At 33.4% G+C, this 25,563-nt stretch overlaps 3 protein-coding genes across 4 annotated transcripts; all 3 read right to left on the bottom strand.

Annotated features, from left to right (window-relative positions):
* Positions 1-5,225: 5,225 nt before the first annotated feature.
* LOC141375337 (putative C-type lectin domain family 20 member A) lies at positions 5,226-14,131 on the bottom strand. 2 transcript variants are annotated; one of them, XM_073908270.1, is made up of 4 exons: positions 13,743-14,131; positions 8,350-8,442; positions 7,439-7,503; positions 5,226-7,100 (listed from the first exon to the last, which is right to left on the bottom strand). In XM_073908270.1, exon 4 carries the CDS (start codon positions 6,896-6,898, stop codon positions 6,119-6,121), a length of 780 nt encoding a protein of 259 aa, XP_073764371.1. In that variant the 5' UTR covers positions 6,899-7,100; positions 7,439-7,503; positions 8,350-8,442; positions 13,743-14,131; the 3' UTR covers positions 5,226-6,118. The 2 variants fall into 2 exon arrangements, with proteins under 2 accessions (XP_073764371.1, XP_073764372.1); XM_073908271.1 differs by lacking the exon at positions 7,439-7,503 and having other exon boundaries at positions 5,226-6,842; positions 13,743-14,088.
* Positions 14,132-17,683: 3,552 nt separating this feature from the next.
* Positions 17,684-19,637, bottom strand: LOC110439907 (C-type mannose receptor 2-like). Its single transcript, XM_021477638.3, has one exon. The coding sequence runs from the start codon at positions 18,477-18,479 to the stop codon at positions 17,685-17,687; it is 795 nt and encodes a 264-aa protein (XP_021333313.2). The 5' UTR covers positions 18,480-19,637; the 3' UTR covers position 17,684.
* Positions 19,638-24,238: 4,601 nt separating this feature from the next.
* Positions 24,239-25,397, bottom strand: LOC141375338 (putative C-type lectin domain family 20 member A). Its single transcript, XM_073908272.1, has one exon. It carries the CDS (start codon positions 25,376-25,378, stop codon positions 24,617-24,619), a length of 762 nt encoding a protein of 253 aa, XP_073764373.1. The 5' UTR covers positions 25,379-25,397; the 3' UTR covers positions 24,239-24,616.
* Between the last annotated feature and the right edge of the window lie 166 nt (positions 25,398-25,563).

The raw sequence follows: 25,563 nt of genomic DNA, 5'->3' as shown, positions 1-25,563 counted from the left end.
GCATGTAATTTTTTTCCTTACATTAACATTTGCTTAAAAGTTCTCCATTTGTTTACTGCTAGGGATACTGACCTGACCTATATATTTTCTTTATTATTAAATGACTATTATTGTAGACTGAAGTAATTGACAGCTCCTTTATGGTTTGTTCTATTCTTGGTAAGGGTTATAGGTTGGCCCACACGGAATCTGCACACGCAGAAATCTGCAAATCTTTAGCTCATCATGGAATTATTTACTTGTGTATATGTGTGTACATTTATATTTATTCAGTTTATAAATTAATTTTACCAATATTATTGACTAATATGAAAATGTTCATATGATTTATTTACAATACAGTTTGTAAAGCAATATTTCCTGTCTTTTAGTAGATATTATTATATGAAAAACTTGTTTTGTTTACCAAATAAGTGGATCTAATTTGATTTGCATTGTAAATAATAAATAACAAGGTATTGTTTTTGATTTCATATATTCATATTCATAAATTAAGTTTTTAATTATGATACTCCCAAAATCATTCTGCAGAAATCTGCAGATTCTTCACAAAATTCTGCGCAGAAAGCAAAAAATATCTGCATATTCTGTCTGGCCCTGGTTATAGGGTTTATAAATGGATATATTTGAAAATTACTTTTAAAAAATCAAACAAAACTATTAGTATTGTATTATTAAATATTTTAAATTTTGAATATCTTTTCTAATTGGGGTTTTTAAAAAAATCCTTAGCGTTTATCCCTGTATTAGTCTGAAATTTAATTCATGACGGTCTTAAAGTTTTCAATTTAACTTGGTGAAAGCTGCAGGAACCCTGTATTAAGTAAAAGTGTTTCCATATTAGCTCATAATTAGCTCAAGTTGATCCTACTTAATTGAGCGAATGTTTTTATGTGCATTTACAAAATGTATGCACATCTTGGTGTTTCCAGTGGTTTTCCAGTCCATTTCCATTTCTTAATGTGATGTTTCAAAATGCACATAAAAATAGATGGATGAAAACAGCTATTGGCTACCAGTTCTCAACATTCTTTAAAATATCTCCTTTTTGCGTTCAACAAAAGAGAATGATGGAAAAATGTATATATTTTTTGTGTGAACTCTTTATTAGTTTTATAACATAATAACAATGATAATCACATATGCTAAGCTTTTCAATTAACAAATCCTCATATTTTAATCAGTTTTATTCATTTAAATGATTGTGTTTGTTTGTTTTTGTCATTGTTGTTGATGAATGTATGTTTCTGTTGGCATTTTTTTAAAAGTGAGATGTTAACTATCACTCTGAGTGTCAGTATTTTCACTTCCTGTTTGGCTTCTAAAGCAACATGCCAGTCCGAGTCATTTCCTGTTTAAAGAGCACATGAGCTGGTCTGAAGCCGCGCGCCTCTGACCACAGGTGTGAGAGTGATGGTGGAAACACTGCCTTTCTTTCCATTCAGCTCTGAGACAAAAGCTGTTTGTTCTTTTTCATGAGAAAACAAACGTGTGTGTGTGTGTGTGTGTAGCACAATTATACAGCAGCGATTGTAAGAATTTACTTTAAGAGTTAAGCTAGGCTTTTATGAGAAGAGTTTTTTGGTATAACATTTTACAATAAGGTTCCATCAGTTACATAAAAAATGAATTATGAGAACTCCCATATTTATTCATTTTTTTATGTTAATGAAAATTGCCATTCATTCACTGTAAAAAGTGAAAACTTTAATTACTCTGTTTGTTACAATTGAATGAATTAAGTTTGACTAACTTAATTTGTGACAGTTTTCAGTAATAAACTAAGTTAGTTATTTTATTTATTTAAACTTTTATTTTACATTTATTTAAAAGAACAAATAATTTCCTTTCCTATATTATAATAATAATAGTAAAAATACATTTATTACAGTATAAATTATTTTCTTTTCATGTTACTAATAATACTCCTATTACAGTACAAATAATTTCCTTCCTGTCCTCTTCTTCCTAAAGTTGGAAAACATTAGCCTGTCTAGAGGTTCATCTAACTGGTTTTAAAAAAATTGGGACCCATTTAGGAACTATGTCCAGGAACACTTTTTATTGTCAAATACAGAGCAAGTCCTTGATGCAGCAAATTGATTCTTTTTCTTTCCTAAGTGCAAAGTAGAGTGTATTGTGTGATTGTACAATTGTAGTTTTTGTTAGGCCACATTATTATTTACCTTTTAATTTGTTGGTATGTTTCATTTGTTTCTTTTTTTTCATCATTGTATGTGCTTAAGTTAAAACTATCTATACTTTTTGAAATACAATTGTTTTGTTTTGTCTTTGTGTTTATTGTAATTTGCCATAAAATATAAAAAAAATAAAATGGTTTTTAAAAAACGAATAATTTCCTTCCCATAATAAAAATACTATTATTGCGGTACTTATAATTTCTATGGTAAAATACAGTGCTCAGCATAGTTGTGTACACCCCGTTTTGAAAATGAATGTTTTTCTCCATTTTCCAGTGAATATAGGCAATGTATTTTAGTGCATTTAAAGAAAACAGATTTATTAAACAGATATATTAATAAAAGTAATGTTTTAGTCACCAAACATATTTAGAAATTGAGAGATAATACAATTAAATTCAAGCAAAATATTGCAAATAAATTACAGCCAATTTCTACTAATTTTTTTTGCTTCTCCTGATTTTTCCTCTTTTTTAAAAATTTGTATTACATATTTTTCTTAGACATGTAAATTTATGTGTACTAGTTTTTAGACAGTTATCGTAAGTTATTTTGTTAAATTAGCTCCAGATTTGGCTTCAGTACTGACTAGTCTAATGTATATGCACAAATTTAATATTGTATAGCTTCCTATTAAAAATATGAATTTAAAAGAGAGATTTGTGAGGGGTGTACTTATATATGCTGAGTACTGTAATAAAAATAATTATTATCTATTTTGTGGCAAGTAGATGTATTAATATTAATTACTAATAATAGCGAACAACTGGCCATAAATAAATGGCGAAAACTTGTTGGTGTATACACCTAAAAGAACTAACTTATTTTATTACTGAAAACTGTCATAAACTAAGTTTGTTTACCTTAATTCATTTAACTGTAACAAGTCAAAGAAATTAGTTTAAATTTTACACTGTAAAAAATGCAGCGTTCCACACAATTCATTCAGTTTGACCTAACACTAATCGATTAAGTTAACTTACTTTACGTTTAGGTGGATTGAACATAAAACAATTAAGTTGTCCCAAAAAATCTAAATATTTATGTTGTTTAAGCTCATTTTGCATAAGTAGTTTAAACAAGCAGTAATTTTTAAAGTATTTGTTTTGGTGTACGCTTTAAAAAATGCTGAGTTGCACAAAAATCCTTCATGTTGTCCCAACACAAATCGATTTAGTTAATTTCATCATTTTGCAAAATTTAGGTGGATTGAACATAAAACAATTAAGTTGTCAAAAAATCCTTTAAAATTGTGTTGTTTCAATTCATTTTTAATAAGCAGTTTAAACAAGCAGCAAGTAAATGTTAAGTGTAGTCGCTGTTACTCAGAGCGCACAATTTTGGGTTTAATAATGAAATTTCAAAGTAACATTAGCTATGATTAATAAATTCTGTAGCACTTTAGTTTATCATAATTCACACTATTAGCAACTTGCTTATTATCTGCCTGTTATTAAGATATTAACTGTGTTTTAGTACTTAAAATATAAGATTTTATACTAGCTAGAATTATCCCTAATTCTACACAATTTCTATCAAACCAGACTACTGGCTTACTAACTGTTAATAAGCCTACTAATTGTTTATCGAGCTTACAGCTTTAGTTAATGATTTGTTAATTGTGTGAATTGTACATTGTGAAATAAAGTGTTACCGTAAACTTAGTACAGGTATTGTTCATTCTTAGTTCATGTTAGTAAATACATTAACTAATGGAGCCTTATTGTAAAGTGTAGCCAGTTTCCCTTTTAATTTATACTAAAACTTTGTGTGGTTTGTGAGGTTGTGATGATACCTTTTATGCTCAATTTTTAATGTTGTCATTCTGAAATGATCTCATTTCATCTTCAAAATTTATTATAAGTACTTTATTTTCTTTGTAATGCTGTGGTTTAGATATTAAAAAAACAAAAAACAAATAAGGTTTTTTCAGTTCTTTTTTTTTTTCTTAAAAAAAAACTATCCTACAAATTCTGTCACCATTTACTCACCTTTCACTTAGCACAAACATGTTTGAGTTTCCTTCTTCTGTTGAACACAAAAAGCACATTTTTAAACCTGTTGGAAACTGGTAGCCATTGATTTGTATAGTATTTGTTTTTCCTATGCTATCAATGGTAACCAGTTTCCAACATTCTTTAAAATATCTACTTTTGTGTTCAACAGAAGAACTCAAAGCTTATGGATGAGTAAATTGAGATTAAATGTGGGGAACTATCACTTTAAGAGTGAATTGGAATTTCTTACATTGGATTTGCAGACATTTGTCGGGGATACATTGGTGACACAATCCTAATGTCTGTGAATAAACGGATCAAAGATTAAAAAGGGATTTAAGGATCAAAACAAGAAGTGAAATAAAATTAAATGTTTTTTCAGCACATTAGCAAGTGTCATTTCTTTGAATGTTTTTTTTATATTTTTAACATGATACACAGGAAACATCAGCTACATGTAAATGTCAACCAGTGTAGCAATAATATCGTACAATTATAAAATGTTTATAATAATGACATAATATAATAGAAAATGTTTTAAACAGTGAAATGATTATGTCCATTATAAATGTTTGTAAATGTTCCTTTGTGTAGCAGTTCTGAATGTACATGATGCAGCAATAACATCTGAAATCAATTAATTATTAATACATGTTTTAATGACTGTCAAATGTTGAAACTTTTCGCTTCATTTATCAACAGCTTCAGCAAATGAATGATTTGACTAATTAATATATTTACAATAATGTTGTTTTTTGAAGTTTTAAATAAAGATTATAAAAAATACTTTTAAATCTTGTATTTTTTTGTGTTTGTGTTCAACAGAGGAAAATAAAAGTTTGATACCACAGAAATTACTTACATTTATTATTGATGTACATTTATTATTATGTAACTTTTCTTTGAATTACTTCTGTAACTTGCACTACTTGACAAAAGTTTTGTCGCCTATCCAAGTTTTAGAAACAACAAATCATAACTTGACTTCCAGTTGATCATTTGGGATCAGAAGTGGCTTATATGAAAGGCAAAGGCCTCTAGATTACACTTTTTTACCAAAATAAAAATATGATTGTGCCTTGATTTTTAATTATTTAATTAGGACATTAAGGTCTGACTTTGCTTGACAAAAGTCTTCCCACTTAACAGAAATAATATACAATATAGAATATAAAGTTATGCTGCACTGAATAAAATAATGAATATTGTGTATGACTCCCATGAGCTTAAAGGACTGCATCCATACATCTCTGCAATGACTCAAGTCACTTATTAATAAAGTCATCTGGAATGGCAAAGAAAGTGTTCTTGCAGGACTCCCAGAGTTCATCAAGATTCTTTGGATCCATCTTAAATGCCTCCTCCATCTAACCCCAGACATGCTTAATAATGTTCATGTCAGGTGGCTGGCCAATCCTAGAGCACCTTGACCTTCTTTGCTCTCAGGAACTTTGATATGGAGGCTGAAATATGAGAAGGAGCGCTATCCTGCTGAAGAATTTCTCCCTCATCCACTCAGCAGATCTCTCTCACATGCCCTCATACTGAATGTAAACCCAAACCATGATTTTTTCTTCACCAAACTTGGCTGATTTCTGTGAGAATATTGGGTCCATGTAGATTCCAGCAGGTCTTCTGCAGAATTTGTGGTGATCAGGATGCAGTTCAACAGATGATTCAGTGGAAAAACTAGGTCAAGTTATTATTTGTTGCTCTAACAAGGATCGACAACAAGACTTTTGTCACACAGTGTATTATATAACTCTTATTATGTAATCTTTTCTTCACTTGCATTTCTTTAAAAATCCCCTAGCATTTTTAAGTGTTTCTAAATGTTTTTTTTTCTGTTTTATATCAAATTAATTCAAATTTTAATGTTTGATTCTTCAGTGCTTCTTCCATTAAAGTGAACAAAGATTCTCAATCATCATCTTCTTCAGACGTCCCTTTAACTCTCTTGACGCACAGAAAGTTTAGTCTCTGATCACAGTTTGTGGGTTCCCAAACCATCTTTTTTAAATCCAGAGCTCCGCATCTCTGATCCACAACCGGACACTGGAGCTCTCCCTCTGTAGACCAGGCTTCATATTCAACAGTTTCCCCGTCCACCCAAAGCCACTGGCCCACAATGAAGCGCAGACCCATCCAAACCGCACGGGTCTGGGCCGGAGCGCTTTTATTCTGCGCCTCCCTCATAGCCACATCAGAAATCAGATGACCCAGATCCATGTTGTTATGTCTACAGTATTGCAAAGCCTCATCCCAAGTATATCTCCGCTGCATCAGGATCAGCTCGAAGTTCTCCATACAGAAAAACGGTATCGGTACAAGACAAGCCATATTGTATGCTGTGCTACTGGATTTGGAGATCGCAACGCATTGTTCGTGTAAAGTATCAGGTTGTCCGGTGTGCCACGGTATATCAGTGGCTTCTTTACCTCCAGTCCATCTCCACACCGATGGGCTTTGGGAGTCTCTGTAAAGCCCGATCCAGTAAAATCCGAATGTGATTGCTGGATTTTGAGAAATCACTGTCAGTTCGGAGTAAGTGGCGATGGATAGGTCATCGTGGTCTTCCATGCAGTGTATCTGGGCTTCTGTCCACGTCATTCCCTTCTTCACATAAAAGTGTTTTCTGAAGATGCTGGTGGTCAGATTAAAGAGGCTTGAAAGGAGAATTATAGTTGCCAAAGCCTTCATTGTCTCTCTGTTGGTGTGTCCGCTAATGTAAGATCAGTTTTCAAGTGCACTTTTATTTAAGTGATTTGTTGCCACACCTTAACAAAAGATTTATAGCTCAACAAACCAATAAAAAAGAGCCTGGGTCAATTAAAGGCTTGGCTCCTGTGGTTTTGCACACTGACCTCTCTGGAAGTGGTTGATTTATCAAAATTTGATTTGCCTTACAAATGTGTGGAGGAAGTGGAAATGAATACACACTTTTTAATACACTGAACAATGACTCATTGCATTTACTGCATTTTTAAGGTAAGTGGTTGCAACCTATTTATATGGGCTGAATCGAACAAACAAATTAAGTTGAACATTAGTAAATTTAATTTGTTTAAATTCAACCAATATAAACAACACAGACTCATTGTGAAAACGTAGTCCTATATACATTTCTGGAGAGTGCGAATTATGTAGCCAGAATTACGTATGGCTGCATTTCATCTTTAAAAAGAATGCTACAGTGGGTATGATGCTGTTCCTTTTCGCACTTTCCAGCTGACTGCTTACCTTCGTATGGACGGCTTTTCCACTTTTACCAGTTTGTCCAGTAGCTCCCCATGTAAGTTGGTGGACTTGAGACGCAGAGCGGAGTTGACCACGACAATGGGGTTCGAGTGAATAACAGTTCCAGAAAGTGGGTAAGACAAAAACAGAGAGGCCAAAAAGTAAATGAAACAAGTAAATAACAGAGTGAGAATGTGGTAAAATCTGAAAATGTGGTAAAAATCAGGCAAAAGCTTAGCTTTTTCTGGATTGCTTTTAAAACTGTCAGTCAACAGTGGCCTCTGGTGGAATTACACAAGAAGACCAGGTGCGAATGGTACTCGTGAGAGAAATTTGAGATTTCAGGAAGCACACACAGCGGCCTCTGGTGGATTCGCAAAAGCGGCAAAAAAAATGTTCCTCCTGGGGCGTATTTGCCGCTCTCCAGAAATGTATATAGTGGTACAGTTTTGAGAATGAGCCTGTGTTGAATATAAACTGTTTGCAACCACTCATCTTAACAATTTTTTTTTGTAAATCCAATGAACCCTTTTTTCAGTGTAGGTAACTTTCATTTCCTCCTTGAGCATTGTTAGTAAAACACCAGCCTGTTAATAAAAATATATGTACTTTTCATGATTTTGTCAGTACTTATGTTCTTTTGAGTAGTCATACTGTTAAAATTTGTTAAAAAAATGTTTAAAAAATATATGTTTAAAATATAGTTAAAAACTGTTTGGTTTTTTTGTGTTTTTTGTCATGTGGTGGTCCTAAGCTGGTTTTGACCAGCAAAAAAACAGCTCAAATCATCAAATGACCAGCAAGAGCAGTCTGGTAAACACAACTCGATAGTACTTTCAAACATTTGTTCCACAACTGCCCAAACTGCTCTAAAATCAATAGCAAAATTTGTGATTAGAAGATTCAAAACTTACATGCCTCTCTGTTTCTGCAATATGGATCAACGGTGTTGATGACATCACTGTGCTCTTCTGCTTCTCAGATGTTCTGTCCAATTGTTCCGCCCCCTACACAACAAATGAAGAAACTAAAGCTGAAATGAACACTTGGTTCTATTTGGAAGGACTCATCCCTATGCCCTAATTCCTTCAGAGGGACCCTCCGAAGGGATTAGAGAACAGGAATGAGCCCTTTCCAATTGATTGCAGTCTGAAACTCCGAACAACTTCCCTGCTCAAATGATCATGGCCTGAAATGTCCATCAGTTGCATTTTTCAAAATTCTTGATTCTTTACAAGCCAGATTTTTGCTGCATCCCAATTCGCATACTTATACTACACCCTAAAAGTATTTAGTTTTTTTCATGAAGAAATATATATACTTTTCAGTGTGTACAGAAGAATAAGCAAGCTTTGGAACATACTGCTTCGTTAACAGATCGTTGTGTTGCTTAGTTATGAGCCCTGTCATTCATTCACACATCATCCACATTTCTGTCATATCCAATTTCCTACCTTACCTCAGAAGCAGCAGCAGGATAATCTTCCATTCATACAGAGAAATCTCTATAGGTCTTTGAATAATTATGAATTCAGACGTTAATATCCAAATGAATCTTTATATAAGTTCAGTATTGTTGTTGCAGATGAAACATAACACAGAAGATGTGGTTTAAATATTTTCCAGTATGCTAGATATTAACAAACACTTATACAAACATCTTTACAGAAGCCTCTCTACTTGATGGTTGGTCTCGCACATCCATCATGTTTGTAATTTATTTACAATTTTTATCGCGTTTGTAGTTCTTGTCAAATTCACGTCTAATGCAAAAGGTACTGTGGGCAATATCAGCTGTTAAAATATGGATGGTTCTACACTTAAAAATTTTTTACCGAAAATACTAAACCATTAGGTAACCTTCGCCATACTCTTTTTAACATACTACAATTTAAAACTAGTTCTTTTTTTAAATACTATTTAGGATTGATAGTTTGTGAATTGGGATGCACTGCAGCATATGTTTGGAATAAATTTAATATGGCACATTTATTTCACTCCAAAGTGATCTTCGAATGGAAATTTATTGTGTTCGGAAGCACTGTTAATTTGTTCACACAACTAACAATTCTACAGTATATTATTTTAACAATATTCTTCAGCATATCTTCATTTGTTTTCAACAGAGGAAACTTAATCAGGTTTTGAACTATTGTAGGGTGAGTAAATAATTTAATTTCATTTTTCTTTTTGAGTGACCTATGCCTTGAAGGTAAACAGGTGGCAGAAAAATAAATCATTTAAACACATTATAAAATAGCTGGCACCCCAAAAAGAGGACGAAGCTTATTAAAGAGTTCAAAGTAATGCCCTGGCCAAACTACTCTATAGTTTTCTAGATCAATTTCCCCAACCCTGTTCCAGAAGGCACACTAACAGTCTATATTTTGGATGTCTCCCTTATCTGAACTATTCATTTCAGGTTTTGGAGTCTTTTGTTATGAGTTTATAGGCAGAGATTGAACATGTGCACTACTGGTGTGCCTTCAAGAACATGATTGGGAAACACTGCTCTAGATCAAAATCTAGTTTAGCATCTGTGGTATGTGCCGGACCAAGAAGTTTCATCCATGTTGTCTAAAGTGTCCCCTAAGTTGCTCTCTTTTAAGTCCTTCATACAGAAGAGCTCTTGTAAGTGACCAGTTTGAAGAACACTTCAATATGACGCTCATGATTGTTCTCACTCTGAAGTAGGAGATTGAGACATGCTTTTGATGAGCTAAAAAATAAAGAATGTATTATGTGTATAATACACACTCCAATATTGCACTTAAAGTATGTCAGTTTTGATTTCGCATATGACTGCAGGATGTTACATGGGCATAATCTGACCCATTTTGGGGTTTCCTGTCTGTATCAATGTCAGCTTCATCTAGGTCAGTCATTACTGGACCCTAAAAATTGAGAATTATTTATATATGTTATGTTCAGTTGAACTCAGAATTATTAGCCCCCCTTTGATTTTTTTTTTTTCTTTTAAAAATATTTCTCAAATGATGTTTAACAAAGCATGGGCATTTTGACAGTATGTCTGATAATATTGTTTCTTCTGGAAAAAAATCTTGTTTGTTTTATTTCAACTAGAATAAAAGCAGTTTTTAATTTTTTCAAAATTTAAGGTCAAAATAATTAGCCCCTTTATGCTATATTTTTTATAGATGGCCAACAGAACAGAACTATTATTATTCAATAACTTAGCTAATTACCCTAAACTGCCTAGTTAACCTAATTAACCTAGTTAAGCCTTTAAATGTCACTTTAAGCTGATTACTAGTTTCTTGAAAAATATCATGTCAAATATTATTTACTGCCATCATGGCAAAGATAAAATAAATCAGTTATTAGAAATGAGTTATTAAAACTATTATGTTTAGAAATGTGTTGAAAAAAATCATCTCTCGATTAAACAGAAATTGGGGTAAAAAAAAAAACAGTGACGTTTTAAACTAATTTCAAGAGGAGCATGTGCTTATGATTGACCCAGCTGGTCCACATTAGTTAATCATGATCCTCCAATCAAATGATCCCAAGTCACTAATATATCCTCATTTCCTCTCTACAACTACCTTCGTCTGGAAGAACCTGAGCTCAATCTCCCCTTGCCCTGCGAAAGGGAGCTAAGTGTGAATTCTTGAAACAGGGGGGGTAAAAATTTAGGGGTTTAATAATTATGATTTCAACTGTACATTAATGCATAAATGCATGAAGAACTTTTAAACAAATATTATTGTAAGGATACAAAGTATAAAATTAAAGCATAATAAATTATTAGCCCCTTTAAGCTATATTTTTTTCGATAGTCTACAGAACAAACCATTATTATACAATAACTTGCCTAATTACCCTAACCTGCCTAGTTAACCGGCGAGGCAGTGGCGCAGTAGGTAGTGCTGTCGCCTCACAGCAAGAAGGTCGCTGGTGGAGTTTGCATGTTCTCCCTGCCTTCGCGTGAGTTTCCTCCGGGTGCTCCGGTTTCCCCCACAGTCCAAAGACATGCGGTGAATTGGGTAGGCTAAATTGTCCGTAGTGTATGAGTGTGTGTGTGTGGATGTTTCCCAGAGATGGGTTGGGGCTGGAAGGGCATTTACTGCGTAAAAACTTGCTGGATAAGTTGGCGGTTCATTCCGCTGTGGTGACGCTGGATTAATAAAGGGACTAAGCCGACAAGACAATAAATGAATGAATGCCTAGTTAACCTAATTAAGCCTTTAAATGTCACTTTAGGCTGTTTATGTGTAAATATTGTGTCATCATGGCAAAAATAAAATAAATCAGTTATTAGAAAATGAGTAATTAAAACTATTGTGTTTAGAAATGTGTTGAAAAAATTGTCTATCCGTTAAATAGAAATTGGGGAAAAAAGTAAACAGTGGGGCTAATAATTCTGACTTTAACTGTATATGCTATATGTCATTTCTCAGAAATAAACAATTGGAATGCAGAATCGCAGGTTTAGAATTGCACTGCTCTGTTGATCTGGTCAAGTCGTTCATGAGAACAGTTTACTCTCACATCAGTATAATAATGGCATATTTTATTACTTTATAAGAATATAATTTTTTCAAAAGTGATAATTAGTAATATTATAAAGATTTACCATCTACTACAGTTTGTTTTTTTTTATTTAGGAGAGACAATAACTTAAGATGACAAACACATTGATTTAGAACTCCTTTTCAAATATTCCCCAAATATCTGAAGGGACTCTGAAACTGACTGAAACACTGGTGTTTTAAACATCATCTGAGAGGCAAATCAGACGATGCAAAGAAATATCGTTTAACCTTTAAACTGCAGGGCAACACAATTAGACAAATTCAGATTTCCCTCAACACATGAAAACACATGTAAAACACATGTAAAAAGGAAACACATGTAAACGGCTTTCACGTGTAAAAACAGGATTTGGTTACTGTGTGCATGTTTTCCAGCAGAAACAAAACACTGTGTGTGCACTTTCAAAGCAGCTGAATAATTCCTGTTTTAGCATGTAAATAACAACTTTCTGCAACACAATTACACAGGGATGGGCCAGTATAAGATTCTGACGTTATGATAACCTTAAATAAAAATATTACAGTTTTACTGTATTGTGATTACTGCTCTAAAATAATTTCTTTTAAATATCTGTGTAGAAAACCACCTTTTCCCCCCTAATTGTACACAATAATTTTTATTTTAGGAAATTTTTTTGTAAGAGTAAACATGTCAGGCTAAATAATTCAAATTAATCATTGACTTCTGCTGTCTTCATTTACAATTACAACTTGAAAAGGCATCTTCGGATATTTTTCTCTTCTTTGGATATGAATAAGCCACTGCACTGTTCAGGTCTATAGCATGATTGGATGTCGGTGCATAAGCGATTTGTTTTTCAGATGTTTCCTGAATCGGGGCAACGCGGTGGCACAGTGGGCAGCACGTCCTGCCTCGCAGCAAGAAGGTCGCTGGTTCGAGCCTCGGCTGGGTAAGTTGGCATTTCTGTGTGGAGTTTGCATGTTCTCTACGTGTTCATGTGGGTTTCCTCCAGATGCTACGGTTTCCCCCACAAGTCCAAAGACATGTGGTATAGCTGAATTGGGTATGCTAAAAATTGACCGTAGTGTATGAGTGTGTGACTAAGTATGTGTTTCCCAGTGATGGGTTGCAGCTGGAAGGGCATCCGCTGCTTTAAAAAATATGCTGGAAAAGTTGGCAGTTCATTCTGCTGTGGCGACCCCATATTAATAAAGGGAATAAGCCGAAAAGAAAATGATTGATTGAACGGCTGACCAGTAGTTTTTGATGGGGATGGTTCTTTTCTGATGGAGATACTGCCCTAAAAAACTAAATAAAATAGTTCTTGCACAGGACTGCTATGAAAATCAGTGCGTTTTTAAAACCTTGATTTTTCCAAACTGTGAAAACCTTGAAACTGGTTATCGTCCCATGCCTAGTCATCCTGCCAAAACATCACTTGTATATCAATGTGTTTTTGTTTATCTATCTAGATTTATTTTTTATCATTAATTTAAATCTTACTAAACATCTCAGTGAATCTGTTTCACAAAACTAAAAAAAAAAGCGATTTGAATGAGGATTGAACAACCAGTGGAAGTAAATGATATCAGTAAAATCATAGACTTTTAGGCTATGTTCACATGACAACGTTGTATACCTATTGTAAAAATGTTTCACGTTAAAACAGCGTCTTCAAAACTTTCCGTCTTTCCACACTTTACAGATGAAGCCTCAGCAAACACCACAGAAGCAACAACAACACAAGCACATAGGCTACTACTCCACCATTGTGTTTGTTTGCGCTTACCTTCAAGTCACACCGCTCTAGCCAACCATTCACGCACATGAAGTCATCCTTTTCGGGTGTTTACACAGACGAAACCACGACGGACTTTTAGCTTCCACTTTTCAGTTCCAAAACGCGGTTATCGGGTAAATGAGAAAGCTAAATGTAGGCTTTTAAAAGCTTAAAATGTTGACTGAAAACGTACGTGTAATTGTTGATATCAAAGTTACCATATTCCTTTAAAGGACTTGTAATATAGGCCTACCAGTTAAGGACTTTTAATACAGCATCCATTTTAAAATCAAACGTCTCAATGCGGGAGAGTGAAGTTTTGTAGGAAGAGATTTATGCTCGTCTCTTGCAGAACAAAAAATAGTTTCATTTTTTTCTTTTTTATTATTATTATTAATAATAATAATAATAATAAGGTTGTTGTTGTTGTTGCATTTGCATTTTATTTTACAGTTTTTTTATTAGCAACATCACTCACATCTGTGTTGGTTTAAAACAATTAATCAGTTTTTTTTTACAATGGCTATGACAGTTTTTTCAATACATTTAACAAGTTTTCTAAACTCTTAACACGGTTAGCACAACATCCGTCTTCGTGGGCTTTACAATTAACAAATTTCTTGTTGCTTTGACACAAGGCATCCATTAACAATTTAAAATGTTTGATCTTCTTTTACACACAAACTCAACCAAGACCAGAACAGATACAGTAACATCATGATCTAAACTGATGTTATAGGCTAAAGTCAAAGTGAACAGCTGTTCAAATTGTGAGCTGAAACACAAATATATTCCCTGTGTTTTATTCCATTGCCAATGAGAAACAGCTTATAGCAGTTATGTATATATACATATATCACTGTTGATTCCCAACTAGAAAACACACTCATGCGTTGAGGTTTTTCCAATCACATGAAAGGAACAGTGAGCGCATCAAAGAACTCCATCACCAATATGTCCAGGTAAGGTTATGCAATACAGTCATTACTGTACTATACACAGTGCGTTTTGCAGTGAACTACTCTATAAACTGGAGTTCAGTACATACAGTAGATATACAGTACAGAACAACATTTACATACACTGTGTGTCTAAGTACTTTTAGAGTCATGGAGTTGGAGGCCAATCAAGTCCCACATGAAATGATCTATGTTGACGAGGCTGGCTTCCACTTGGCGAAAAGACAAAGAGAAACATAATAGGTCAAAGGGCCACCGTTACCGTGCCGGTCACAGAAGATTTCAGGTGTGATGTGAATGAGAACATGTGGCTAAATGCATAAAATTACTTTATTTTTTATTATAATTCTTTTCTGTTTGTATATCTTGCAGTATTGTCCTTTTGCAAATAATGTCTTTACTGCAGCAATTCTGTGTCTGTACTATTATTTTTACATTTTATAAAGCTACTCTGAGATGGTCGTTAATTTTTTTTTAATTGAATTTCTGCAGCAAAAGAAACAAAATGCATGCATTCACTAAACCCAACAACAACAAAATGTAGAGAGACTTCAAATATATGGGCAGAGCTGACACCTAAAATAATGCAGTTTCTGTAATTTCAGCTGATGATAGTGTTTTTATTGTAAGTGTGTTATGATTGACTAAATGTTACTGTTGGAAGAGAACATGTGTTTTGATTTTGATTGGGTTTTTGATTTTGAAACATGTTTGCAGTGTTTTGTTAGACATGGTGTATTGTGTTTGTTCATTATTGTATTTTGAACATTAGTTTAGAGGTTTAGTTTACAATGTGTGATTTTGAGCATGCAATTAACCGTTTTGCCAATTGTGTGTTTTAGCTGTGCTGCTGCGTTGAGTTTAGAAAACTTGTTAAATGTATTGAAAAAACTGTCATAGCCATTGTAAAAAAACTGCAACAGCATGCATAAAAAACAAAGAAATAAGAAAATTGTCACTATATAGGATGAAATGTGGTGTCATTAATTTAAAATGTTTTTATGTTTTGAAGTTTGTTTTAAACTTTAAATTTTAATAAAAGTTTCTCCTCAAGTCAAATTTTAAAAAGTTTAATTTATATCATGCATTTATGATTGATTGATTTGGATTTTAAGAAGTAAAAGTCAGGTTATTCAATTGCTTATTGAGTAATTAAGTTATTTTTCATTTATCCATCAATTTTCCTGTAGCTTAATCCCTTATTTAGCAGGGGTCACCACAACAGAATAAACCACCAACTATTCCAGCATATGTGTTACGCAGCGGATGCTCTTGCAGCCGGAATCCAGTACTGGGAAACATCCATACACACTCTCTCACACACACTCATACACTATGGCCAATTTACTTCACATTATTCAATTCACCTGTAAAGGATTACTTTGGATTGTGGGGGAAACCAGAGCACCCTGAGGAACATGGGGAGAACATGCAAATTTCAAGTTACTTTTCAGACAAAGTAATTGTAATAGTAATTTAAATATAATTATTATATATTATATATTTTATTGATGTTATTAGTAATTAAAGTTACAAATTCTTTGAAGTAACACCCAACATGGATGACGTGACGATAGTAAATTTGATGACTGAATGCATGTGAATTGACTGCACTGATGTTATGTGTGGTGTGATATAAAAATCTATTACAACATCTTTAATAGTTTTATTTTTTATAGCTTAACAAGGCAAGATAAGTAAAATCAATAAATGAAATATATGTTATCAGACAGAAAGAACAGGTCTGAATAGTTTACCAAAGACTACATTTTAGGATTAACTTTTACTACAAACTGTTGAGCTAAAAATTACAAACTCAGCTAGGTTTTATTGCTATTATACAGTTGAAGTCAGAATTATTAGCCCTCCTTTGAATTGTTTTTTTTTTTTAATATTTCCCAAATGACGTTTAACAGAGCAAGGAAATTTTCACACTATTATCTAATAATATTTTTTCTTCTGGAGAAAGTCTTATTTGTTTTATTTCGGCTAGAATGAAAGCTGCTTTTCATTTTTTTTAAAAACATTTAAGATCAAAATTATTAGCCCCTTTAACAATATTTTTTTTCAAAAGTTTTTTTTTTCAATAGTCTACAGAACAAACCATCGTTAACCAATAACTTGCCTAATTACCCTAACCTGCAATAGTTAACCTAATTACCTAGTTAAGCCTTTAAATGTCACTTTAAGCTGTATAGAATTATCTTGAAAAATATCTAGTCAAATATTATTTACTGTCATCATGACAAAGATAAAATGGTAACACTTTACAATAAGGTTCATTAGTTAATGCATTTACTAACATGAAATAATCATGTACAACACATGTACAGCATTTATTAATCATAATTGAACATTTACTAATGCATTATTAACATCCAAGTCCATGCTTGTAACATTAGTAAATGCACCATGAGTTAACATGAACTAACAATGAACAACTGTATTTTCATTAACTTACGTTAACTAACATGAACAAATACAGTAGTAAATGTATTGTTCATTGTTTGTTCATGTTAGTAAATGCATTAATTAACATTAACTAATGAACCTTATTGTAAAGTGTGACCGATAAAATAAATCAGTTATTAGAGATGAGTTATAAAACTAATATAATTAGAAATGTGTTGAAAAAAATCTTCTCTCCATTAAACAGAAATTTAAAAAAATATACAGGGGGAATAATAATTCAGGGGCATAATAATTCAGTCTTTAGCTGTACATTGTAAAAAGCACTTATTTTTATTTTTACTTAAAAGGTAAATGAACCCATTGCAACTTGGAACTGTTAAGCTGTTAACTTTTTCAACCAAATGAACTTCCAATAAAACTTAACTTCAATTATATAATTATTCCCATTTATGTATTTAATTTAAGGCAATGGGTTAACTGACTTCTTTCAAGTAAAGTAATAATCTGTTTTACACTATATGCTATTTCTGTATGATTGCTAAATATATTTGAACTGATTGAGGATTTTTTTTTTTTTTTTTTACAAATTCTTTAGTTTCTCGACACACAGAAAGTTGAGTCTCTGCTCGCAGTCTGCAGGTTTCCAATTCTGCTTCTTTACGTTATAAACTCCACATCTCTGATTCATAGCAGGACACTGAAGATCTCCTTTTGAAGACCAGGCCTTATATTCAAAAGCCTCTCCATTCACCCAAAACCAGCTCCCGGCTAGAAAGCGCAGGCCGATCCATACATCATCTGTCAAGGCTGATTTACTTTCTTGCTTCGCTTGTGCCATCATCAAATCTGAGCTCAAAGTAGCAAATTCATAATAGTTTTGTCTACAATATCCCAATGCCTCCTCCCACGTGCTTTCCTGCTGAACCAGGATCAGCTGAAAGACCTCCATGCAATAAAATGATGTAGTCCAAGAGCAATCAACATCATGCACTTTAGCAGAGGATTTTTGAACAACAGCACAATTTTCATTCTTTTCCTCCGGTTGTCCATTGTCCCATTTGACATCAGTTGCCTGCTCTCCTCCGCTCCATCTCCACACTGATGGGTTTTGGGAATCTCTAAATAGTCCAATCCAGTAATAATCTTCAGTGACTTGTGGATTGTTAGAGAGTAGCTTCAGGTCTTCATTGCTCACGGTGGACAAGTCACTATAATATGTTTGGCAGTAAAGTTGTGCATAAGTCGATGTCATTTTATCACTCACATAATGGTGAATTTTGTAGAGGCCGGTGTTCAGTCCAAAGAGACTCAAGAACAGAAATGCAATCACCAAAACCTTCACTGCCATATTGTCAACGCTTCCAGTGTTTATCATCAGCAGCAATAACCAAAGGGAAGATGACACATGTGAGATTTTTTGCTTATGAAGATTTTTTCAGTGCAGCCTTGACCAATCAATGGTCTCTACTTGTGAGACTCCGCCTCTTGACTTCACTTTTAGGTATATGTTGCTTTATTTTTTTGGTCGCACGTAAGAAAAGGTTAAGAAATGCATAGAAATGTGCATCATGTTTGTCTGTGTATCCATCTTGTGATACACATAGAAAACATTTACACATTTTGTGCAACATTTTTCAGGACACGTCAAAAGTGAGCGTTGGTGAGATGGTAAAAAAAAGTGTCCTTTTTAAAAATGACCTGTGATGCAAATCAGAGGATGCAAATTAATATTGTTTACCTTTCAAACAAACAGAGAGACAAAGTGAATAACTAAAGTCATACTGTCCCCAGTATATTGTTTATACTTATGTGGGACCAATAGTAACTTGCAAGCTGTGACACACAATCTGAATCATGCAATCCCAGACACAACGCACTTAATGCAGCAAGTGATATCACTGTAAGGGGTAGGGTTAGGGGAGGGGTTATGTGTGCACATGATCTGCATAAAAAGCATTGCATGCAGCACAGCTCATTGCACGATGGGAAGTTCGGATCATTTTACTGACTTTTACTGAAAATGTTCCAAGCACATCTACAGCTACACCAAACATTGACTAAACTACAAATAACTAAAATTCTACTATTCTAAAAAAGAGAAAAATAATCCTTCATTGTTTACCTGGTGATTTTTCTAGGATTAACTGTGATCACTTCATCTGGTATGTCTTCAAATTTGAGTTGTTTATTCATCTGACACATCTGACACATGACGGTAAGCTTAATATTGTGTCTGCATCCCCTTCAAGAGATTGAGTGCATTGTGTCTGGCATTGCATCTCTGATTGATGCAATCTCAGCTTGCATCATTAAAGCTGCATCCAGATACTATTGGACCCTTCTAGGGGTGCTGAGAGGGCTGTATTGCACCCACTTGCAAAATGGGGGGCTAAGGGTGAGGAAAAAAGATAAATCAATGAAAATATAGGACCATAAAAAGAAAAAAATAATAATTTATTTTGTATATAGCTATGCCATTTAATTTTAATCAATTTAATATTACGCTAAATGTGTGGCATCTGCAGAAAACAGATTATGGTAAAAATAAATAAATAAATAAATAAAAACAAAAAGAGTCAAAGTCAAGTCTTTGTGCCCAAGTCTTGTGCTGTGGTGCAAAAAAAAAAAAAAAAAAAAAAAAATTCATGGTATATGTGGATGTTTCTCATACTGTGGTGTTGACCCTATCTATCATTTACTATGACTTATGGATCAGTTTGAATAGATCAAAATAACTGAAGACAGTATGTTGCCCTATGCAAATGAGGAAATGCCTCAAAAATGATATTTTCAGCAAGACACTGGCTCCAAACACACAAACAAGTGAGCAACAACTTGGTTTTAGGCAACAACAAAAAAGCTTAATGGAGTAATGGAGTGGCCTGCTCAATCCCATGACCTCAACCCAACTGAAAACGTGTGACATTAAAAATGCAGTTTCTGAACTTCTGAAGCAAAACCCAAACATTCACAGGACCTGAGTGGGATTCTTTTTACTGGGCTAAAACACAATTTTTTTGGGGGGGCGTGTCTTGAGTTGTTTGTTTTTTTTACTCAAAAACAATGTAAATACTAATTTAGGAATTAAACCGAAAGGAAGTTTTAATGCTATTTGTGAACCGATTAATATTTATTTTATCTTCTAATAACAAACACACAGAAAGAATTTTTTTCACATTTCAGAAAGCTGCTTTCACACAGCTCTACACATTTTTAACGTTCCACAGTTTAACTCCAGACCCTCTGACACACACACACACACACACACACACACACACACACACACACACACACAAACAAACACTATTTATTCACTTGTCTCTCATAAAACAGTCAAATAAATAGTCGCTTCCGAAAGTCTATGGGGCTCCGCACCCTCCTTTCTCTATCCAGAGCTCCACAGCATTGATTCATAGCTGTAATTGAGTTTGTGCTGGCCAGTCCAGTGCTGTGCTGAGTGCAATAGTTCAGAGCTTTTTACATCCTGCTCCATATGACCAGATCTAAGTCCATCAAAATGCTAAACTGTAGCTGCAAATGAAATAAACACTTTAAGAGTGGATATTTATATGAATTTTTTTTGCGAACAGATACTTCTCCATTATATTCACTCCATTAAGTGATGACGCTGGACCATCAGACAGCCACATCCATCCTGAAGCCCAGTCTAAAGGTAATCCTATATTATATTTGTGTTTTCACATAAGGGTTGAATGTCTTCAGTGGTGGACGGATCATGTTGTTTCCTTCTGTGCATCCATCCAGTTCATCTTTCTTTCACAAAAATGTGTTTTCTAGAGTCAAGACCAAAGAGACTCAAGAAAAGAAGCATTGTGGCTGTAGTCTCTGTATTCTGATCTCCTAGAGAATGTTAGAATGGTTTTTCACCAGCCTGTGATGGTATTTGTTTTCCACAGCTCTTAAATATATAAGTGGACAGTGTTTGGATAAAAAAATTGCATAAACAAATCACAAAGGGAGAAAGGCCATACCTCCAAGTAATAAAAGTAACCTTATTATTTGCCATTTCAGGCTTGACTATGTTTTTTTAATATATCAAGTGATTCATGAGGACTGTTTATTCTCACATTGGTATAATGTCGTAATTGGATATTTTATTACACTAAAATAAATAGAGTTTTTTGTGATAATAAGTAACATTATAAAGCCTGTCTCATGTTACATGATGTTTCCTTTAATTGAGGAGAAATAATAACTAAACAAGGTGACAAAACGATTTAGATCACTTCTTTTTAACTCGTCAACTGTCATTAATTAGGCAACCAAAGAAAATATTCGAAGTGACTCTGCAAATAAAGGTGTCACTGAAACACTGGTGTTTTAAACATCATCTGAGAGGCAAATCAGAAGATGCAAAGAAATATCGTTTAACCTTTAAACTGCAGGGCAACACAATTAGACAAATTCAGATTTCCCTCAGAAACACATGTAAAAGGCTTTCACGTGTAAAAACAGGATTTGGTTACTGCATGTTGTCCAGCAGAAACAAAACACTGTGTGTGCACTTTTAAAGCAGTTGCATAATTCTTGTTTAAGCATGCAAATGACAACTAAATTTTCTGCAATTAAATTACACAGTTCTGCCTAAACATCACTTATTTATCAATGTATTTATCTTTAACATTAAGTATTATTGCTTCTGCTTCATAACATCATTTAGGTTTCCATCATTTCTATTTTGAAAGCCACATCATGTTTCTCAGAATTGTTTTCTTGGATTTCTTTCTTTTATATAATTTAATTTATTTTATTTTTATTTCTGGCATAAATTAAGGTTGTTTTCTTTTGTACTCAATGATTCACATTTATTTGATGAAATCTAAATGGATATTCATGGGCAGTTGTTTTATATTTGCACTTTGTAACCTTTTTTTCAGAGTCATTAGTTTTTTAAGTCCCAAAAAACACGGCTGTCAAGTAAATGAACATTTAAAGGCTTAACTTGGTTAATTGGGTTAACTAGGCAGGTTAGGGTAATCAAGCAAGTCATTGTATAATGATGTTTTGTTTTGTTGACTATCGAAAAAACATAGTTTAAAAGGGCTAAAATTTTTGACTTAATTTTTTTTTAAATTAAAACTGCTTTTACTCTAGTCAAAATAAAACAAATAAGACTTTCTCCAGAAGAAAAATACTATCATACTCTCTGTGAAAATTTCCTTGCTCTGTTCTACATCATTTGGGAAATATTTCAAAAAGAAAAACAAATACAAAGGGAGTTTAATGATTCTTAATTTAATAATTTAATTTAAGAATTTCAACTATATGTGTGAGTACGTGTGCATGTTTATTTTATTTAGAAGTTGTACAGTTTAGTTCTGACCTGCAGCATCACTCAGGACTGGTGTTTTTATTGCTTTAAAATAGCAAATGAAAAAGTTCAGGTGAAGCTTCAAAAAGGAGTTTCTCTCTTCTGACACTAGCCTAAGACCACCACTCTACCACTTCAGAAATTACTGTATATTTGGTATTCATATATTGTTCATTTTCCCAGAGATAAGTTGGAACTGGAAGGGCATCCGCTGCGTAAAACTTGTCCTGGATAAGTTGGCGGTTCATTCCGCTGTGGCTACCCCAGATTAATAAAGGGCCAAAGCCGAAATGAAAATGAATGAATGAATGAACAAATTAATATATTGTTTTTATTAACCCAACTTTGTTCAGTAAAAGAATGCAAGATTTGTTTAACACTTGGACATGAAAGAAACAATGAAATAAGAAATCTACAGTTAAAGTCAGAATTATAAGCCCCCCTGAATTATTAGACCGCTTGTTTATTTTTCTCCAATTTCTGTTTAACGGAGAGAAGATTTGTTCAACACATTTCTAAACATAATAGTTTTAATAACTCATTTCTAATAATGGATTTATTTTCTCTTTACCATGATGACAGTAAATAATATTTTACTTGATATTTTTCAAGACACTTCTATACAGCTTAAAGTGACATTTAAAGGCTACTAACTACTAAGGCTATTAACTAGGTTAATTAAGGTAACTAGGGAGGTAAGGGTAATTAGGCAAGTTATTGTATAAAAATGGTTTGCTCTGTAGGTTATCGAGAAAAAAAATATAGCTTTAAGGGGCTAATAATTTTGTCCCTAAAATGGTGTTTTAAAAATTAAAATTGCTTTTATTCTAGCCGAAATAAAACAAATAAGACTTTCTCCAGAAGAAAAAATATTATCAGACATACTGTGAAAACTTCCTTGCTCTGTTAAACACCATTTGGAATATATTTAAAAAAGAAGAAAAAAAATTGAAGGGGGCTAATAATGCTGACTTCAACTGCATATATACACATTACCGGTCAAAAGTTTGGGGTCAGTAGGATTTTTAAATGTTTTAAAATAAGCTTGTCCTGCTCACCAAGGCTGCATTTATTTAGTCAAAAATACAGTACAAATTGTAAAATTGTGAAATGTTATTGCATTATAAAAATAACTGTTGAAAAGTAGATTATCATTTAATTTGATCATTTATTCCAGTGAATTTAAAAGACAATTTTTCAGCTTCATTACTCCAGTCTTCAGAGTCACATGATGCTTCAGAAATCACTCCAACATTAATTATTATTGTTATTATTACTATTATTATTATTAGTGGTAAGAGTAATAAAAGCAATAATAACTGGAGTAATAATTTATTTTGTAATCACCTACAACGAAAAAGCAGAAATTTGAAAAAACAATATTGTACCTAAAATTGATCCTTGTGCTATGCCACAATTTACATATGACTATTTATAATTGCCAATTTCCACAAACTGTTGCCTATTTTTTAAATAACTGCTTATCCAATCCAAGGCTAAAATCAAACCTTTCTAATTTATTTACCGATATATGATTTATTATATCAAATGCCTTCTTTAAATCTATAAAAATTCCAACTACCAACTATTTTAAGTATTAAGTCAGGAAAAGTAAATTACTTATAGAGTAATTAAGTTACTCTTCAGAAAAAGTAATAAGAAAATAATTTAAATACAATTTTAATTATGCTACAAGTAATTGATTACCTCTTTGAAGTGACATACTCAAAATGGATGACGAGAGAGGGCAATAAATGCACTGATTTTGCATGTGATGTGATATAAAAAAAATCAATTACAACTTCCTTAATAGTTTTATTTCATAGCTTAACAAAGTAACGCAAGTACAAAGACAAATAAATAAATGTGTTTTCTGACAGAAAGAACAAGTCTAAATAATTTACCAAAAACTACATTTTGAGATTAAATGTTACTACAAACAATTGAGCTAAAATGTACAAACTCAGATAACAAGTTCACTCAGCTAGACCTTATACATTGTAAAAGCACTTAATTACTTAAAAAGCATTACAACAAACATGTTGACATTAAAAATTAAGTAAACCCAATGTAACTTAGAACTGCTAAGCTGACTTTTTGAAAAATAAAGTAATGATCTGCTTTACAGTCAGTATTTATTATTGATATTGGCTTTGAATTGATTGATCTTTTGTTGTTGTTTACTTCTTTACTCTCCCAAGACACAGAAAGTTGAGTCTCTGCTCACAGTCTGCAGGTTTCCATTTCTTTTTCATTAGGTTATAAACTCCACATCTCTGATTCATAGCAGGACACTGAAGATCTCCTCCTGGAGACCAGGCCTTATATCCAAAAGCCTCTCCATTCACCCAAAACCAGCTCCCAGCTAGAAAGCGCAGGCCGATCCATACGTCATCTGTCAAGGCTGATTCACTCTCTTGCTTCGCCCGATCCATCATTGAATCTGAGCTCAGAGAAGCAAGTTCATAGTGTTTTTTTCTACAGTCTCCCAATGCCTCCTCCCACGTGCTTTCCTGCTGGACCAGGATCAGCTCGAAGACCATCATGCAATAAAAAGGTAGATTCCAAGAGCAATCAGCATCTTCCATTTCAGCAGAGGATGTTTTGACCATAGCACAATAATGATTATTATTATTTGGTTCTCCACCCTCCCATTTGATATCAGTTGCCTGCTCACCTCCGCTCCATTTCCACACTGATGGGCTTTGAGAATCTCTGAAAAGTCCAGTCCAGTAATACGTATAAGAGACTTTGTCAGACAGTGGTTTCAGGTCTTCATGGCTCACCGTGGACAGGTCACTGTAGTATGTTCTGCAGAAAAATTGTGCATAACTCCAACTCATTTCATTACTCACATAATAGTTAATTGAGTAGTTGAGGCTGGTGTTCAGTCCAAAGAGACTCAAGAACAGAAATGCAATCACCAAAACCTTCACTGCCATATTGTCAGTGCTTCCAGTGTCTATCATCAGCAGCAATAACCAAAGGGAAGATGACACGTCCGAACTTTTGAAGACTTTTTCAGTGCAGTCTTGACCAATCAGAGGTCTCTACTTGTGAGACTCCACCTCTTGACTTCACTTGTGTGTGTTGCTTTATTTTTGCCACTTGTAAAAAACTAAAATCC

The sequence above is a fragment of the Danio rerio genome, chromosome 7 (assembly GCF_049306965.1).
Source record: "Danio rerio strain Tuebingen ecotype United States chromosome 7, GRCz12tu, whole genome shotgun sequence".
In the NCBI taxonomy this organism is placed as follows: Eukaryota; Metazoa; Chordata; class Actinopteri; order Cypriniformes; family Danionidae; genus Danio; species Danio rerio.
Note: the sequence above shows the minus strand (reverse complement) of the source record. Positions and strands in the feature narration are given on the sequence as shown.

Coding starts and splice junctions, on each gene's coding strand:
- LOC141375337 (XM_073908270.1), bottom strand. CDS start 6,898: ATGAAGGCTTTGGCAACTATAATTCTCCTTTCAAGCCTCTTTAATCTG.
- LOC110439907 (XM_021477638.3), bottom strand. CDS start 18,479: ATGATAAACACTGGAAGCGTTGACAATATGGCAGTGAAGGTTTTGGTG.
- LOC141375338 (XM_073908272.1), bottom strand. CDS start 25,378: ATGGCAGTGAAGGTTTTGGTGATTGCATTTCTGTTCTTGAGTCTCTTT.